A 20,459-nucleotide genomic window follows, 5' to 3' on the forward strand; every position below is an offset into this window, starting at 1 on the left:
ACCAAAATCATTAAGACTGAATTAGAGTGATTTTTCTCTGTCACTCTAATTACGTCTTAGTGAGAGTAAAAGAGAAAGATTCCCGCAATTTGCGAATTTCGGTTTTCGCGGTAGGCCCCCTGATTAGATCGGACAATTTCATCAGATCGGCGAAAAATTGTCTCGTCTGGACACGGGTTCAAGGGCTAGTAAACTTGGGTGCGATCTTAAATAATACGAATTGCAAAACTAAACTTAAGTATCCAAAAATCGACTAGCTTAAAAAGTCACAAAAATTGCCTCAAAATCGTAAGTCACGCACATGTCACACGAGAAGGCGAAAAGTCACGAAAAATGTGACTTTTGTGACCATCTGGCAACGCTGGTGAGTACTGTGACTGATGAAGTGATGATAGCAAAGCAAATCATTTTGTTTTTAAACTAACGTTCAGAAGCTACAATTACGATAATTCTTGTAAAAACATTAACATTACACTCGACCAAACATGTATATTACAATGTTTTTTAAAATCCTTTTTTCAATTAAAACATTAATACTGTTTTGTACATTTAATAGTTTTGAAACTTGTAGATAATACTTATACAATTCAATAAGTTCAATAAGAAATGGTTCAGAACGTTGCAAATTGCCAATGTTGCCATAAACATATATTTGGTTCTATGTTGTAATGCTAGTCTTTTGCTCGCTCGGGTACGTATTGCGGAGACCGGTTAGATGGGTCAGTTGGGGCAGCAATATAATTATGCGCGTGCGTTAGAGACAGGAAGAGACGGGTAAATTTTAATAAATTCAAATAAATTGGTGCTTAGCGTCCTTATAACTTATCTATACTGGAATAAAATCTAGTTGTATTAAAGTTGGATATATAACTATCCTAATTCAAAGACTAAAGTAATGCTTTGATCACACGTACCGAGTACATTGGCAAGAGAGTGCCCTCGGCTGAGTAAAGGCTCATAAATTACACCAGAACCAACACTCGGGAAATCTCTCGCCACTGTGCGTGTGATCTAGGCATAACGAATAGAAAAAAATTATGAAAATATTGAAATCTATCTGACATTATACGTCAAAATATAATGAAATTATTGTAAAGGGTGTAAAAGGATTGATTTCTAAGTTCTAAATTATAAATGAATATCCCAGAGCAGTAGATGAACCTGCTTTAATCTAATTATGTCCACCTTTAATGTTTATGACAGGATTCTGATTGTAACCGTATTAATCACCACTTTAATGTTGGGCCTTGCATATTGCTTATATCAATATTGGTGATAACAGGATCAGGAAAGCGAAACTTTATTTCTTGTAGTGAGTGATTTCGTTGAGAAAATTTTTTTTCATTATTACCTACAGAAAAAAATATTATCGTTAAATAATATTGTTTTCAAAAATCAGAACGTTGCAATCAATCAAGCAATATGTCTTTCTCCATACCCATGATCACGCTGAAACTTGGAGTCGGAGACAGGATACTGATTGGCTGCTTTTCAGGTGCCCTCGCACTTGTAGGATTAGGATACTTCATATATCATTATTGGTGACAATAAATTCTTGTTTACCTAAATTTTATAAAAACCTACATTGTATTTTTCTGAGCAAGCAACACTGCACGCCAAACGTCAAAAAATTATGAAAGAAAAAATATTGAAAAGGCGATTTTCGACGACATTGTTTTCAAAAATCAGGAAAGTCGAAGAAGAGTTACACAATAATTTATGTAACTCGAATGTGTAATTAATTAGCATGTGATTGTATCCGCCTGCTATCCGAATAACGAGACAATGGATAGCGGGGATAGGATTTTGGTGGCCGCGGGGCTGACCGCCGCGGTGGTGGTGGGTGCGTTCGTGCTGTGGGGTCCAGGGGGTGCTCCGAAGATGCGGAAGCGGCGCGGGCAGATAGCGGGGTTGCAGAACCTGGGCCGGACTTGCTTCTTGAACACGCTGCTGCAGGCGCTTGCGGCCTGTCCGCTGTTCATCGACTGGTTGAAGAAGTACGCGAAGGCCGACAGCCACAACAGCATGATCACCACGCTCTACACAGTCATCGAAGGTTGGTACTTGTGTGATTGATTGCTAACAAGTAACAGTTAACAACCAGAGGGTAAACTAGGCCTTATTGGGATTAGTCCGGTTTCCTCATGATGTTTTCTTTCACTGAAAAGCTGGTAAATAACAAACGATATTTCGTACATAAGTTCCGGAAAACTCAGTGGTATGAGCCTGAGAGAGAAAAAATGTTTTCCATAATGTTAATACCAAAGAGGAAAATGGTCACTATGTATGTATGAAGATGCAGTTGTCCCTCTTCTAAACTGCTGCTCACAAACTGGGGTACAAAATATATTCACACGCATAATTTATTCATAACAGTTGTGAATGGCACTCATGAGGCAGCCCGTGGCACACCAGTATGCCCCCTGGGTGTGCTCCAGGCCCTAAGGGCAGCAGGCTGGGTGGTGCCGGCCGACCAGCAGGACGCACATGAGCTTCTGCATGTGCTGCTCTCCTGCATTGAAGAGGAGACCATTGCCATGTCCAAGAAGGTAAAAGAGGGATTCCGAGTGTGCATTACAATTTTTAACCTAAATTCTAGTTTTTTATCCTAGATGTCCATGACCTGGTATATCATCCCGGGCAGGTTACAGGCCACATTATTCTGCATTTGTACCAAACTTGGAGTAAAATGACAAATCAGTCCTTTTACAGACCTCGGGCCTCTAGTTTTGTCGTTCATCACATCCTGGGCGATAGCTTGTATAAAAGTGGTTAAGGGCGTTATGTAATGAATCCTCTTGGACGTCAACTGCCACTCCGTTGGTCAGTTGAGGAGCAACCAAACATGTAAGAAAATAACGTCGACATCCATGAGGGTTCATTACATGTAGGCTGTTGCCATATCTAACATTGTTTGACCACCACAATTTTTGTTTACTATTCTGAGGAGACTTGATGCTAGAAAGATTGCAAATACCGGCAGGTGGTGTTTAGGAGATAGAGCCAAAAGCAAAATTCAGTAAAAATCTTCAGTCACTTTCCAAGAACCAAGAATATGCATTTAGTCTGCCTGTTAAGTGTTCGATTAAAACCAAAGGTGGCATTTTGCACTAATTGCGGCCGACACACGATTTTATTTATTATTTGTGAATGCACAGGCAGCTTATAGCTGATACGTGCACATCAATGTCCTGCACTTGTCTTGATGCCGAAAACTGCCGAAACCGAAACTTCGGTAGGAAACCACCGAAGAGTTCGGCAGTTTATGCCTTACCTTCGCCCGAAGCATGATTTTTATTCCGAAATTTCAGTAAGTCTCTGCCTATCCCTATTCATTTTGAGCAAACTACAAGAACTATAACTATATAACCCAGTTGGCCTAATTCTTCATTTTTACGCAGCCGGGTTGCCTCTCTGACGCTCTCGGCCTCGGCGGCGGGCGCGCCTGGTCCGCACTAGCTTCCCCCGCGTCTCCGCCCGCCGCCGGCCTGGGGGGCGCCCGGGCGGACTCCACGCCCCCCACCCCCTGCACCATGTCCACGAGGCCGCAGTCTGCAGCCGGGGACGAGCCTGCTCTAGCGGACCCTGAGCCAGGTGATCATGTTATTACAGTTATGCGGTGCACTTAACTTAGCTAAGTTAATTAAGATTCAAAAAAATTATTTGCACAGAATACATGTACATACAAGCAGATCATATACAAAAAAAAAAACAAGTATTTATCGGAAATTCGTAATGAAACGGTGTACCCGATCCATGTACGGGCCGATTATAATTATGTTGAACTACATTGGTATGACAGGCTAATTTGGTGTTGTTTTTCTTTACAATATATCAGTACTGGCACACGGCCGCTCGAGGCCGGGCGTTTGCCGCGGGAGGAAATTTCCTCGCGAGGCTGCTCGCTCTGTGTGGTTCGAACCCGCCTAGTTCCGTTCGAATCGTCATAAAATAGCGCCGCACGTAATCAATTATTTATTTTCTTGTATCGTTTTACTGAGGTGCGGCAATAAGGAGTATTCTATCTATCTATATTTGTGCCCCAGAGGAGGCGCCGGCGCCGCGGCGGCTGGGCAAGGGCGTGTCGCGCTCGTTCTGCCACCTGAGCTCGGCGGGGCGGCGCTGGGTGCCCGCCGCGCCCGCGCGCCCCGCCCCCCCGCCGCCCTTCCGCGGCACGCTGGCCTCGCGGCTGCAGTGCACCGTGTGTGGCTCCAAGGTTCGCCTTCCCCCATAAACGCCTGACAATTACGTAGGTGTAGTTGTTAGATTTGTAGCTGGCCCCGACGGCTTATCCTTTGTCAATTGTTGACTAAAACGGCGCGTGCCCCTACCCGCAAAAAAGGGGCCCGGCCACTTTAACCGGTTATTTAATTACAACTCCTATGGTAATTGAAATAATATTCAAAATGAACACATGAAAAAATAATTTGCGATTTCTTGTGAGGTCCCTATACGGTTACTGAGTGCCGGCGAGTCCAACGCTACCGTTCCAGTCTAATATGCGTGACAAAGGCGCGTTATCGGAGAGCACACCTACACTGGTTTTTTGAGCGTTGGACTAGCCCGCGCTCAGGTGCCAATTAGAATTATACGACCCTTATTTTTGTAGGTAGTGGCACGCGCGGTTTTAGTTAATAATAGATAAAAGATTACAACTTCAAATCGAACGACTATAGATATTTTCATTGTAGACTTTTTGCCTCATTTGCGAGATAGGTATTCACTTTTTTTTTATCAAGGAGACAACAGAAAAGCATGAAGCGTTTTCAGTCTCTTGAAAATTTTTCTTTCAAAGCGAATATTTTTTCGGGGTCTGTAGACTCGGCTTCGAAATTATGGTTAGGCCACCCCGTATACACTACAAATATCACAAATATGCTCTAATACGATAGGACAAAGTAGAACTTTGATAAGAACTATTATACAAATATTTTTATTTTTCAGAGTCCGATCCGGTACGACAAATTTGACAGCATTTCACTATCAATGGCGAACGCAGCCATCGGTAACACAGGCACCTACAGTCTTGCTGGTATGTTTGCGTGATTGGAAGTATTTTACTATGCTGATATTTAATGTAATAAAATAATCGGATTCATTAATGATCCTACTTTCTAAGCTAGATCATCACTCGTCTTCGGTCGTGCACTCACCTTAACGGCCCGTGATAAACCTCTTTGGAGTCGTACTTGATGTCATGTCTATGTAAATGGATTGTTATATGACTCAAATTCAGTGGTGTATAGTAGATTGAGCCAATGATTCAGTTAATATATCTTGCTCTACATATGGCTCTACAAATCTCTTGAACTTTGTGTTTAATGTTGTTTCTCCAGGACTACTCCGTGCGTTTACGGCTCCGGAGATGGTAAAGGGTGTCCGCTGTAACAAATGCTCGCCCGACACGCCGTTAAACACACAACACATCCGCACAGTCAACTTTGGAAAGGTACTAGTCCTGTATTTTATGTAATTTTTCTTTTTTTCTTTGATTCGTTCCGAGATTTTGCATTAATTTTCTTACCTGGTCGTTATTTTTCTCTTGCTTGAATTCTCATTATGTATTTATGTATTTTTTGTAGGTATATGTAGTGTATTATTGTGCACAGTCAACTTTGGAAAGGTACTAGTCCTGTATTTTATGTAATTTTTCTTTTTTTCTTTGATTCGATCTGAGATTTTGCATTAATTTTCTTACCTGGTCGTTATTTTTCTCTTGCTTGAATTCTCATTATGTATTTATGTATTTTTTGTAGGTATATGTAGTGTATTATTGTTGTCTAAAAATATATGTAGTTAATTTGTCATTGTTTGTAGTTTCTATTTACTTCGGTTTAAAGATTCTTTATTCTCATAAGAATTTGTACAACTTTTGAACGCCACGCCTATCGTACGCGGCGCGTAATCGTGAACCTTGTCGGTACGCATGAAGGTTGATATTGGGCTGTAGCCGCGCGCGTCATATGACGTCTTTGGCGGTCAAAAGGTAATGAGAACTTTACTTATTTTATAAACTTTACAATTTTGTGGTTTTGCACTGCCCAATCAATCAATCAATCAATAAGAATTTATTTCGAACAATGTCCATATTGTGTTAGTAATATACAAATACTTAAATCTAGGGTTAGTATGACATGATATTACTACAAATTCCTACATACAGGGGCATGTAGCTGCACCCAGTGCTTCAGCCACGGTGAGTCCCACCGGTCGGCCAACGTGCACAGGATGGTATTCGAGCTGGCGCGTATTCTATTTTTAATTAAATTCAATAACTTTATTTCTAGCCACTGAATCGCTATCTGAAGGTTGTAGAATAGAAAAAAAATTGTTTTATTTATAAACACACAAACTCTAATAGACATACATAAAAGAGAACATAGTGAGAATAAAGTATCACGAAATGGCCTCATCTCAGCATTTGCTGGCGACTTCCAGTGTTGTCTGGAAGAGATCGCTTTTTAGCGATAAGTCCGCCTGTTGTTACCTAATACTCACTTATAAATAAATAAATATTATAGGACATTATTACACAAATTGACAAAGTCCCACAGTAAGCTCAATAAGGCTTGTATTAGACAACGATATATATAATATATAAATATTTATAAATACTTAAATACATAGAAAACACCCATGACTCAGGAACAAATATCCATGCTCATCACACGAATAAATGCCCTTACCAGGATTTGAACCCGGGACCATCAGCTTCGTAGGCGGGGTCACTACCCACTAGGCCAAACCGGTCGTCAAAACTTATGTCCTTTCTTTGTTTGTAACATGTATTTTTCTTTGTAGTGCACAATAAAGTATTTTATTATTATTATTATCTTTGTATGTATGTGCGTGTGTATAGCCGATAATATTGAGTGAGATCGCAACCAATTCGTTTTTATGACGCGAGTGATAGGTTAATTTCTAATCCGATTTAGAAAGAGAAGGATCTTTAAATTTACAAATAAGCAAAGCTAGTTTTTTTATCGGTTTGTTTGTCTGTCGTGGCAGTTGCCAGCCTGCCTGTGCCTGCACATCGGGCGGGTGGAGTGGGCGGGCGGCGCGCTCAGCAAGCGCACGGAGCCGGTGGCCTTCCCCGAGACCGTGGCCATGGCGCCCTACACGCAGGCGCCGCGACCCGCGGTATGTGAAGCGTGGCCTTAGCACGACATTTTTTATTGCCTTTAGCCCTGTTCTATGTCCCACTGCTAGGTTTCTCCTCCGCTTTTCCATGAATCCCTGTGTTAACCTTTTCGCCACGCCACGCCACGTCAAAAATTGCAAGTCCTGACCAAAACCACGACTTGATATGAAATCGTGGCGCGTGGGACACGAAATTTACTGACTTCATATCAAGTCAATGGCGGCGAAAAGGTTAAACAAGATATCGCTATGTTGTTTAAACGAACCCTAGTCGACCCGTCTTCTCTTTCTCGAATAATAAATGTTATCAGAATAGGTATGGTGACTGTATTTAGAACTATAGAGTAATTTGACTGTGACGTCAATTGCTTAGTGGTTCATATAAATTCCGTAGTGGAAGATTGTTTTGACAGTTTGAAAAAAAAAAAAAAAACTGATTGATTAGTAGTTAATAGTAGTTTATGTGACTGCTATATAGTAAAAGGTATTAAAATATACGAGTGTGGGTTTATCTCAGGCTCTTGGTACAGTCAGCGTCAAATACTTCGTAGCAGTCAAAGTGGCCAAATAGTTCGGTACACCATACTAAATATACCGAACTATTTGGCCACTTTGACTGCTACGAAGTATTTGACGCTGACTGTACCTGGCTCATTGTGAACCGATCTTTATAGTATTTTATGCAACAGTTGTATAAGAAGGGTCAAAAAAGGCGAGTGGCGTGAGTTACAATGTGAGCCGGAGCCGAAGGCGTAGGCGAACATTGTAAAGGAATACGCCACGAGCATTTTTTGACCTACTTATACAACGTTGCATACAATATTTTTCCTACGAGTCAACAAAAATAAATCTTAATTTAGGTAAACAAAGCAAAAGTATATAGCCAAGACGCGCGAGCATACCTTGTTACGCGCCCGGCCCGCCCCGGGCCGCGGGCCGCGGCTAGCCGGTCAGCGACACCTCCTCGTAACTCATGAGGTCCTGGTACTTGCTAAATTAAATTTTTGGACAGTTTTTTCTCAATTTTGGCCACCGTAGCCTACGGAGACTAACAAGCAACGCTAAGCGGTCTTCGTAGTCTATGGGTGTTGCTAAATTACGGGTGTCACATGTGTGTTTCTGACTTATGAAGTAATTATTTTTACTATGCAACCAAATGAATATTTTGTAAGTTGGCAGCAATGCACTTAGTTTAAAACTGTATTCGTTTTGGTTTTGTTAGGTTGGTAGCCATTAATCGCAGTAACATTATAGCTTATAAAAGCACAAGAGCTTTTATGAGGAATAGACAATATAGACTTTTCTTGAAACCTTTTATGTATGTTCTTATATTCGTGTTAATGAATGCATAAATGACAGATAACAGTAGAGGAGTAGGAAAAAACATTAAACATTTTGCCGCTGGCCTGTACGTACATCTTGAAGCTCTGCTTATTTGTCAAAGCACACCCTGAGCTATTTGAATTACGTGCCGATGTTTGGCAAGGAACCCAAAGGATCTATTATAAAAATCTTCTCAATCAGCCGCGTTGTCAATCCGATATTTACAAAAGGAATGTTTATAATATGTGTATCCCAGTCTACAACAAATTACCTGATAGACTGAAAAGTCTCCAAGGCAGGCTATTCAAAACTTCCTTAAAAAAATGGCTATTGACTTACTGTTTTTACACTGTAAACGAATACTTGAATTCTACTACATTTGACATGTAACTTATTAAACAAAACATCAATTGTTATTATATTTCTTTCTATGACTATGACATTGTAATTATTTCAGTTTTTGATGTAATATTGTATGTTGACATAACTCGTAATGTAATATTTGTATAATGTAAAAATTTGTAGTTTTATATTTGCATGTCGAAAATTTGACTGATACTGGTACAATAACTACAAATTACTGTAACATCTTGTAAGACGTATTATGAGGCAAATAAATGAATTGAATTGAAATGAACGAAGTGAGTTTCTTAAAAGGACCACCTGAGTGTTGGCGAAATTTACTTAAACTCATGTATTTTTTTTTTCATGTAAATCCTTTTTTGTAAATGGTTTTCGATGAAACATCGTGAGGAAACCTGCATACATCTGCGAAAAAATTCAAAGGTGTATATGAAGTCCCCAATCCGCATTTGGCTAGGGTGGGAGCCCGAGCCCTCTTGCGCATGAGAGGAGGCCTTTGCCCAGCAGTGGGTTATTTAATTTCTTCTTTTGGCATCAGAAGCGCGTGGTTAAAATCTTTCAGGTTCCTCGTGTTACAACGTGTATTTCTTTAATTAATATTTGCCGTTCCAGACGGACTTAGTGTCACTAATGAGTGGCGGGCGTTTCCGCGCAGCGGAGTCCGAGCAGAGCGAGGGTTCTTCTCGTGCTCTGTACAGGCTAGCGGCCGTCGTGGTGCACGTGGGCGGGCCCAGGTCCGGACACTTCGCCACGTACCGCCGGGGGAACGGGTTCGAAGCCCGCAGGTACAATCATACAAACTAATAATTCGTATAATTATTGTAAAGTTATAAGAGCTACTTATTGACAGTTCTTAGGAGTGTTTAATGTGGTAAGCTGAAGATTTAAGGTTGCCAGATATTTTTTTTATAAATACTCACTTAATTAAATTTTAATGTCTAATCATAAATTTTTCTGTTATACACGATCGATGTTGTCTGGGATTAATGATTTATTATTATAGAAGGACAAAAATATCTAAACAAGTATTAAAAAAAAATCGGATGAACTAACATATGGTTCCATTAAACGTGCAAAAATTTTTTGCCGATATATGTTTATATCTGATTTTTGGAATATATGAATACATCACCTTGTCATGACTGCCGATTTGAAACCATTAGATTATCCTAAGTGGGCTTCATTTTAATTTTCAGTTTATTCCATACGTTATTGACCTTTCGTATGTGTTGGTGGTCAAAAACCGTGGGTTCTAAGTGTTCAAACATCGGTTATTGAAAAATATGACTAAAAATTCGGCTAGTATCCTTAAATCATACACAGGCAAGAGCTACATTATAAAATATATAATTATTGTGATAGTACATTTAAAATTAATGGTTTAGTTTATGGAGACGTGTGAATTGAAGCAGTGCGGGCGCACGTGCATATGCCGCGGGCGAGGCATGTCCACAGACAACTTGTTTACGCGGGAATATCCTCGCGAGGCGACTTGTTCTGTGGACCCATCGTAACTAATACAAACAAACAAACAAACAGGCCACAGGAGCACTTTTACGTGTCAAATTTTTACAATTAATAAAAATAACAAAATACAAATATGGAATCAATGAAATATTAGATACTTTATTAGAGATGTATACAGTCTCTAAATGTCGAATTACACAAAAAAAAACTATGATAATAAATACAAACAACAAATACTGAAATTCTTTTGATATGTCTTTAAGTGTCAGATATAGAATATAAAAAAAAGCTGCCATGTGCGAGTCGGACTCGCACATGAAAGGTTCCGTACCATTTATGACGTATTAAAAAAAACTACTTACTAGATCTCGTTCAAACCAATTTTCGGTGGAAGTTTGCATGGTAATGTATATCATATATTTTTTTTAGATTTTTCATTCTGTTATTTTAAAAGTTACAGGGGGGGGGGACACACATTTTTTCACTTTGGAAGTGTCTCTCGCGCAAACTATTCAGTTTAGAAAAAAATGATATTAGGAACCTAAATATCATTTTTGAAGACCTATCCATAGATACCCCACACGTATGGGTTTGATGAAAAAAGTTTTTTTTTTAAATTTTATGACGTATTAAAAAAAACTACTTACTAGATCTCGTTCAAACCAATTTTCGGTGGAAGTTTGCATGGTAATGTATATCATATATTTTTTTTAGATTTTTCATTCTGTTATTTTAGAAGTTACAGGGGCCACAAATTTTTTCACTTTGGAAGTTTCTCTCGCACAAACTATTCAGTTTAGAAAAAAATTATATTAGAAACCTAAATATCATTTTTGAAGACCTATCCATAGATACCCCACACGTATGGGTTTGATAAAAAAAGTTTTTTTGAGTTTCAGTTCTAAGTATGGGGAACCCCCAAAATTTATGGTTTTTTTTTCTATTTTTGTGTAAAAATCCTAATGCGGTTCATAGAATACATCTCCTTGCCAAGTTTGAACAGTATAGCTCTTATAGTTTCGGAAAAAAGTGGCGGTGACATAATCGGACAGACAGACGGATATGACGAATCTATAAGGGTTCCGTTTTTTGCCATTTGGCTACGGAACCCTAAAAACGATCATTAAAATATCCTTAGAGATGTAAAGGGTCTCCAAAACTTGAATTCTTATATAAATAATTAAAAGACATGAAATTAAATCAGACAAACAGACAAGAACCGAATGAAATGTCTCGCGTTAACCTTTCGTTTGTCCAAGCACTTATCAGTGCGTACGAATTTAAACCTATAGGGATGTTGACTAAATAAATTATTTCACACCATGCACCAGTAAAAACTCAAAGACACTTTGGAAGGCAGTAAATAATATAACAAGTAGAAAAATAAATAAAAAAGAAAACGTGGAACTACTTGACATTAAAAATACCCCCATCGAATCTCTAAATGAAGTAAATCAGTACTTTTCTAACGTTGGCAAGTCTCTTGCTGAAACGATATTGTCCAGTAATAATGTTGTAAGCCGCATAAATCATAACCTAACTAGCACATGTATACCTTCTTTTGTACTATATGACACAGATCCAAATGAGATATATATTACCCTTTCAAATTTAAAATCGACTAGTGCTCCTGGTTGGGACAACATCTCTACAAAATTCTTGAAACTGGCGAGTGGTATTGTTGTTCCAATCTTGACGCACCTAGTGAACCTATGTTTCAGTCGTGGTGTCTTTCCTGACTCTTTAAAACAGGCTATCATCACTCCGATTTATAAGGGTGGGAACAGAAATTGTGTCTCAGATTACAGACCTATATCAGTCCTACCTGTGATTTCAAAAATTATAGAAAAAGTCATAAATACCAGAATATTGAACTTCCTAAATAAATTTAACATTTTGTCAAACGTCCAATATGGGTTTAGACGAAACCTCTCCACAGAGGACGCAGTATCAGCTCTATCTTCTCTAATTATAGACAAGCTAGACAAAAATAAAAAATCACTTACCGTCTTTTTAGATCTAAAGAAAGCGTTCGATACTGTCTCTGTTCCCATACTAATTAGAACCTTAGAGGCCACTGGAATCAGAGGAGTACCGCTGTCGCTACTCACCAGCTACCTTTATAACCGTAAGCAAAGAGTAAAGATTGGTGAATATATTAGTGGCGAATGTGACGTAAGTTATGGTGTCCCTCAAGGAAGTGTTCTCGGCCCAACTCTCTTCTTAATATACGTCAACCAACTATGTCAACTTAACATCGATAACGGATCGATCTTTGCTTACGCTGATGATACAGCTATTGTGTTCTGGGGGGATAGCTGGGAAGATGTCAGGAGATCCGCTGAGTCTGGACTAGCTAAAATTGCTCAGTGGCTACATAATAACCTACTGACATTAAACATAGCAAAAACTAACTTCATATGCTTCACTAAATACAAGAGAACGCAGCCCAACTCCACCTTCACTTTGAAGATACATACATGTAATGACCTCAATGTAAATTGTACTTGCCCAGAAATCCACAAAGTTGAGTACACAAAATACTTGGGCGTCATGATAGATCAGAGACTTACCTGGCATGTACATATTGAACTAATCATGTCGCGAACTCGAAAGATGATGTGGATCTTTAAAAATCTTCGACACGTAGCAACAAAAAAGCTACTTAATCAAATTTACATTTCTCTTGCTCAGTCGGTTCTTGCATACTGTATTCCAATCTGGGGTGGTGCCACAAAAACAAAGTTTTTGGAATTAGAAAGGGCTCAAAGAGCGTTAATCAAGGTAATGTACTTTAAGCCCTATTCATGCCCTACCAGTGAGCTCTACCAAATTTCGGAACTGCTCTCAGTTAGAAAGTTATATATAATTAATGCAGTTTTACGAAGACATAAAGAAACCATATATACACCCGAAACAGACGAAAATAAATCTAAACGAAGAAAACCTGATGTGATAACAGCTCCTGTACCAAAATCTGTTTTTGCAAAGAGGCAGTATGTAGCTCAGTCGGTTAAATTGTATAATTTTATAAATAAGTTGTTAAATATTTACCCCGTAAGCGCTAAAGAATGTTTAAATAAACTAAATATATGGATTAAAACTAAAAGCTATAATGACGTTGAAAACATATTAGTTGGAGTCGTCTAATATTAATTGTATATTACTACATCATTTAAAAAAAAAAAACGGTTTATTCCATCAGCTAATGCATTGGTCTTCAGATTCATTTTCGCACACAAACACAAACACACACACACACACACACACACACACACACACACACTTATTCCCTTGATTATTAAAACTTTATAAAAAATGTAGTCCAACAAATTGTACCTTCAAAATTATAAATCTACGCTTTCTCTATTAAGAACAGATTTTTGTTAAAAATTGTTTTATATACTTACTAAATTTCTTTCTATTTTTTAAGTTATAAAAAAAAATGTTCGTTTTAAGTCTTAAGCCTAGCTATTGTACCTATATGTAAAAATTCTGTTACCACCTACGGGAGAGCGGTGTCTCTTGACACAAGTGTCATGTACGCTTAAAAAGAGGCACCAGCCCAGTCAAAATCACGTTTGTTTGTGCTAACTCAATAAACATTTTATTTATTTATTTATTTATTTATTTATTTATTTATTTATTTATTTATTTATTTGCGAATTTCGATTTTCCCGGTAGGCCCTCTGAACATCAATAGAAAAACGTAGACACCAACACAACAACAACAATTTCTATTTTATAAATCGTATAGAACTATAAAGAGTAGGTAAGTTGACCGTGACGTCATTTGCTATATGTATTTCATGTAAATTCCACAGTGACAAATCGTTCTGACAGTTCGAAAAAAGAAACCGATTTGACTAGTAGTCAAATACCCTACTGTATTAAACAACGGATTTAAATTCATGCGCACCGATCAGTGCTTAGACGTATGAAGGGTAAATAATGTGAAGCGTTTCCAGATGGTGGTACACGTCGGACACGCTGGTGCACGAGGTGTCCCTGGCGGAGGTGCTGCGCTGCGCGGCCTACCTGCTGTTCTACGAGCGCGCGCCCGCACACACCGCGCACACACACACCGCGCACGCGCCCGCCACACCGGCGCACGCGGCGCAGCCCGCCTCGCTTGATGCCAATATGCATCATATATGATTTGATGCGAGCTCCTTGTTTGCGCTCCCTAGGTATTTGTCTGATCGTTTGAATTGTAGGCCGCTTGGTCCTTATTGAGTCTTTTGTATATGGAGCCTTGGCAACTTGCGACTGCTTTGTTTTTAATATGTGACGTTATTAATAAGGAACCTTATTTATTAAACTTCGTTCATTGTCATTGACACATTCGCTGCCAAGAACACGTATGTGTCTTTATTTTGTATTGGAAATGGGTCGCTTGGCACTGGAAGGGTTAAGGTCTCTTTAACCACACATCAGAAATGGTAAAAAATTGCCCTGAAAAAAAAAAGGTTTTATCCCTGACAAACTACACAATTTCCAAGTGTGTCATAAATTCTCAAAAGTATAAAAGTACAAATGTTAAAATGTCCTTTGTTTTGTTTAAAATATGAAGTCGGAATGACTCTCGTCTCGGTCGTAAAAACGAATTTTAGAATAAATCCTAATTATAAATGTAAATCTACCTTTTCTCTAAAAATCTTGCACTTTTGAACGTGATTGCGATCAATCAGTTTTATAACAATTATTTTGACATAATTTAAAAGATTTACTCAGTTCACGTAGCCTTGAATAAGTACTTTATATTGGAAATATCATACTGTTAGTATTGATAAGTAAATTAGCTTGAACCCTAAATGGATCAAGATTTATGTCGTTTCAAAGCAAAAAGTCCCATTTTGTCGTTTGCCATAAGAACGCTTTGACGAGATACAATCAAATCTCGTCCTTATGGTAAGCGACAAAGTGGGACCTTTGTCTAAACTTCATTTTTCGTCTTTGTCATATTTAAAGTCTGACTATACATATACTAAACAAAGAGCGTACATATTGTCTATGTCTTAAAACTTGGAGGATTTAACAAATGGAGTGGCCTTTAAGAGCTTACCCCTCTCGAAAACCTCGGCCAATGGTCATATGTATTGTATGGACTGACGTTTATCTGACATGGCTATTTGTACGTTTACGTAGAAATAGCCATACATTTGACGTGCCCCTCCCCCGCAAAAATCGGCAGACTGTTTTGTACAGAAAATTACAGACAAGGCGTCTCCAGTTAAATCCTCCAAGTCTTATAATAGTCATAAATGTCATGATCATAAATATCATGACTCGTATATAACTATGGTTTCTGTCACACATCTGTACTCCTAGTGTAAATTTATTGGATAGCGAGACGTGACGTACGCGTTTGCGTTAAGTATCATTTTGTATGGGCGCTTGGCGCGCTGTTTCTTAATTCCATACAAGATGAGATTTAACGCAAACGCGTACGTCACGTTTCGCTATCGAATAAATGTACACTAGGGTTTCTGAACTAATAGAAATGCGAAGTTAAATTAAAGAGTTTGTACTGTTCCAATGATTACCACTTTGAATTTCTATTAGTTATATGTCTGTGGTTTTGTTTATGTACATCCGCCATCAGATATATCGGAGCGGTCAAGGAGCTCAAAAATTTCTGAACATGCACTCTAACGCGTTGACAATAGAGGCGTGTTCAGATATATCTGATTGCGACTGGACAGTGCAATTTAGACCAATAATATCAGTGATATTTGACTGAAAATACTACTTATATTTGGCCTGAAGCGTGTTAGGGTCTTCGTAAGATCCATTGTGTTGTAAATTCTAAATTATGTTGCTTGTTTGAATGTTTGCTTGTAGGCTGAATAATGCTTTTAGAGCTCAAATTACTTGATTAATTAAATTATTTATTCTGTGAGATCTTGTATAGCTCCTGCTTTTAATATTAGCATTTATACTATCTCGTCTTCGAATGTAATTGTCCATTTTAATGTACATAACGAATCAGTATTACCAGATGTAAGTTGTCTGATTCGTCCTTATAAATATAATTATCTTCTACACAGAAAAGTTCACACAGTCAGTACGGCTACCATGATATGACACTTGTCGTTTACGCTCGCGACTCGATCACAGTCCAACTCGCGCGCACTGATGTATTGGTGCGATCGAGAGGGAATGCGATCGAGTTTACGCAGTCGCTAGCGTATGTCAAATGTCAACTCATGGTAGCCATGCAGAAATGTGGACAACAAGCTCTCCAACTCAGAAGTATGCTACTGTTTATGAATAGAATAACTGTCTCTTATTTATGGTGTTTGCATGTACGATGTTTCATTCTCTAGTTTTCTACGGACTGTATTTTCTACGCATTTACTGGGAACATATCGGCTCGCACGAATGCTTTTGACATGTTTTAACATAACTTTACATAAAGCAAGTGCACCTCTATTAGGGTGCGGCCACACATATCGGGTACCACCAAGTCGGTTTTGTGGTAACTACTGGGAATTTATTCTGCCAGTAATTACCACTGGTAACAAGTGGGAACAACCTCACATATCGCGATTCGGAAAATTTATGGAAAGCGTTTCTCGCTACCTAAGGAAAACGATAGAGACAGGGCACAATTAAACCCGACAGATTTTAACCACGCATTCCTGAGGTCATAAGGAGCAAAAAATGTTATATGAGTTTTTTTTTGCCGAAAATAAAATTTCCTTTTGCGTTTTCTGCACACGACACGTTATTTATTTTTACACCTTGGTGAAAAAAAATCATTACAACGAATAAGTAAAGTTTTTTTTTTATATTTACAGTCGAAAATTGCGAGTTTACTTTAAAACTTTAATATCTGTCAGTAGGTATGACTAAACCAAGTCACATTGTGGCAGCGTCACAGCTAAAAAGGCGTTTTTGACTAAGTTATAAAAGAAACAAATTTTCACACAAATTGTCATTATCTCTAAAACAAGACCGATTTCAGAAAACATTGTATGACATTTTAGTCTCTAAATGCGGTCAAGAATACACCTTTGAAACCTGTCGGGTTTAATTGGCCCACGGTGTATATACTTTATAAAAAAAAAAATAGCGGGATAGAAACGCCATCACAAATATTCGCCGCATGTCTGGTCGCACCATTACAGATAGGAGGTAAGTTCAATTCAGTCGGGGCACTTGTCCCAAATGGCAAAATTTTGCAAAACATACAACTGCCTCTCCCCTAACTTGTTGTTTTTATATACATGTAGGTGTACTTGCTCCCTGATTGAATTTTTTTAATAACTGTCCATTATCTACCTAAATGATAAACTTACCTTGTATCTACATAAGCTATTGACCGAATTACTAAACACTTTGATTCTGAAATTATGTAAAGATTGTATGTAGGAAAACTCCACTAGTATTACTAAATACTTACTGAACGACCCCTTGTACAGTATTTCACTGTGTCCATCCTTTTCACTCGTATAGATTTGAAAGAGAAGGACTGATGGTAGTATAACCCTTGTACAGTATTTCACTGTGTCCATCCTTTTCACTCGTATAGACTTGATAGAGAAGGACTGATGGTGGTATAGTTTAAATTATCTGCCGATACTAGTTTTAAGCAAGTTCGTAACTAATGTATTTTCAAATAATTTCAACTATACACCGCAGAATGTTGAGGTAGATAGGTTAAGATACCTGTACGGTAACGTCTAAAAATATCGATACGAACAAAGTTCCAAAAATGTGTATACACGATCTTATTGCCCATATTTAGGATTATACATATTTTTGGGACTTTGTTCGTACTTATCGATATTTTCAAACATGACCGTACTTTTCAGATTTCGAAGTGCCATCTCTAGTGTAAATGGATCTTATCACGTTTTAGATTTTAACTTTCATGTACAGTAGTACACACTTGATAAGGCGCGTCGATGTACCTGCGCAGAAGATGAGTTTTAAAAGCGCGCGAAATGGTGTTGGCCAATCATCACGCTTCACGCAGCGCGCGTCTTTTTCCGGGTTTGCTATTGGTCACTAGCCGTCGCCATGTTGGCGCGCACCGCATCGCATGTTAGTCAGCCGCCATATTGTAATTGCAGAGAGACGTGGTTCGTGCGAGTGAGACGGAACTAACACCTGTAGTGTACTATAGACCTTGCGCTGTGATCTTACGGTTGATTGTAAGTTTTAAGTTTTCTTTCGTTAATTTTCGGAGCCGTATTTTCTTTCTGCGCGAACGAAGATTCACGACGCGCCTTATCAAGTGTGTACTACTGTAATATTTAACTTATTCATGACTATTTTTCACATAGTGGTACGGTGACAGCTGTCATCTCCACACAATTTATAACCTTAAAACGCATGACATGACAGCTGTCAACGGCGACAGCTAACCCAAGCTATATGAAAAATATTATGTTCTTTACCTTTTGAACGCCACGCCTATCGCACGCGGCGCGTAATCGTGAACCTTGTCAGTACGCATGAAGGTTGATATTGGGCTGTAGCCGCGCGCGTCATATGACGTCTTTGGCGGTCAAAAGGTTAAAAATGCTGTGTTATGTATTTTAAATTGCTTTACTACTCATGTAGCACATTATGTAAAATATTTTTTAACCAAAGTAAATCTGGGCAAGTTACCACAGTGCATTTTTGGGCGTTTTCTAAAATAAATATTGAAGACCTGATTCACACAGATAGCATTCTCCATCCTACCATTTAAAAAAACCTTGGTGTTTTTGGGTTCTTTCAACTCTGAATCACTAGCATATTCAATCCTGATGCTGAAATAATGTCCCTATTTTTTTTTAAATGATATTGTAGTTTCCACATCGTCACGTACATTGGTACAAATGATTTTTTTTCACACTAAAACGTGACTTAATGGAACGGACATTTAGGGACATATTTTTTTAATGGTAGAATGGACAATGCAAGGACAAGAATGCCCAGATATGTAAGAATCACGTTTTCAATATTTATTTTAGAAAACGCCCTTTTGGGTGTCTCACGAATTTAAAAACCCTGTATCATACTTACTTAGCTCGGGCTTAGGTAAATACCTCGTTTTAATTATCGACTCCAGATGTGTATTTTTGGGTGACTATACTCACATAGTTATAGCTGTATGTCTTAGGAATAGATTCCCTATCGTGATATTTAGATTGCATATACTTATGCACTTTGTATGATACTTATAGTAATATTTCAAATTTTGTTCCATCATACATCATAAATTCCTTATAAGAATCACTTAAGAGGCACATGTGTCCTTTTATATCTCAATAGACTCACCGAGTGCAATACAATCAGTTTTTCCCGAAGTGCATATGAAAATATAAAACTTTTGTTCGTATAATTTGTGATTATGTTAAAATGTTTGTGCCTTTGTTTAATTTTAAGCTATAAGAACTTTAAAAAGCTCAAAAAAATTCTTAAAATCCATTAAAAAAAATTGTCTTGTAAAAACCAAAGTGATTTGTCCTTTTGTGATCAGTGCCGAATTAACACAATTTGATAGCTTGAAAATTTCTAAGCGGTGAAAAGGTTAAATTTTGGTTAATCCGGCATTGTTAGTGGTAATGGCGAGGCTTCCAGAGCAACTGGTGTGGCAACTGTAGAGGCCTGCCAGGCGGGCCCGGTGTACACGTTATTATACAATTACATTTATCATTGTAAGGAACTTGTTTTATTTATAAAACTTTAACCTTCAGATGTTCCTCATGTCACTCACACAACAACATTGGCAATTACATACTAGAGACCATGCGTGTTGAGGGTTTGCTACACAGACCACTAAATTGTCTGTGGTTTGTTACCATGGTCTAATTTGAAAAGTCGTTAATTTGTTCACGACGACGCACCACACTCGATAGGTGTTGCGTAGGGTAGGGTACTTGGTATAGTTATTCTGGTTTATCAATGAGATTTGTCTCTAATAAATAAAAATTCGCGACGATAATCAGCGGGGCATTCCCCATTCTTCGTTACAGTTGTGTTCTTGACGTTATGGGCACCAATGCGACACCTTAAGGGGTAAAGGGTCAACAATCTCTAACTTTGGTGATAATATTAAGGGTTGATTCATAAAAGTGCCTATTTATTTGCATTGGACTAATAAGAAAAAGAACAAATATAAACAATATTGATAAGCAGATTATGCAATTTTAATATTTCATTGAAAC

General features: G+C 38.2%; 1 protein-coding gene across 1 annotated transcript; it reads left to right on the plus strand.

Moving 5' to 3' along the window:
• Positions 1 to 676: 676 nt before the first annotated feature.
• Positions 677 to 19,953, plus strand: LOC133524600 (ubiquitin carboxyl-terminal hydrolase 30 homolog). The gene is made up of 9 exons (XM_061860719.1): positions 677 to 2,056; positions 2,377 to 2,549; positions 3,402 to 3,594; positions 4,047 to 4,216; positions 4,945 to 5,032; positions 5,337 to 5,449; positions 7,009 to 7,140; positions 9,439 to 9,611; positions 14,262 to 19,953. The coding sequence occupies exons 1-9, from the start codon at positions 1,786 to 1,788 to the stop codon at positions 14,449 to 14,451; spliced, it is 1,503 nt and encodes a 500-aa protein (XP_061716703.1). The 5' UTR covers positions 677 to 1,785; the 3' UTR covers positions 14,452 to 19,953.
• The last annotated feature ends 506 nt before the right edge of the window (positions 19,954 to 20,459 follow it).

The sequence above is a fragment of the Cydia pomonella genome, chromosome 13, assembly GCF_033807575.1.
Source record: "Cydia pomonella isolate Wapato2018A chromosome 13, ilCydPomo1, whole genome shotgun sequence".
NCBI classification, from domain to species: Eukaryota; Metazoa; Arthropoda; class Insecta; order Lepidoptera; family Tortricidae; genus Cydia; species Cydia pomonella.

What these genes read in the sequence shown, in the direction of transcription:
- LOC133524600 (XM_061860719.1), top strand. Translation starts at nt 1,786, where the DNA reads ATGGATAGCGGGGATAGGATTTTGGTGGCCGCGGGGCTGACCGCCGCG. An exon ending in CCATTGCCATGTCCAAGAAG is followed by an intron (nt 2,550 to 3,401) that starts GTAAAAGAGGGA and finishes ATTTTTACGCAG; the next exon opens with CCGGGTTGCCTCTCTGACGC. An exon ending in GCACAGTCAACTTTGGAAAG is followed by an intron (nt 5,450 to 7,008) that starts GTACTAGTCCTG and finishes CTGTCGTGGCAG; the next exon opens with TTGCCAGCCTGCCTGTGCCT.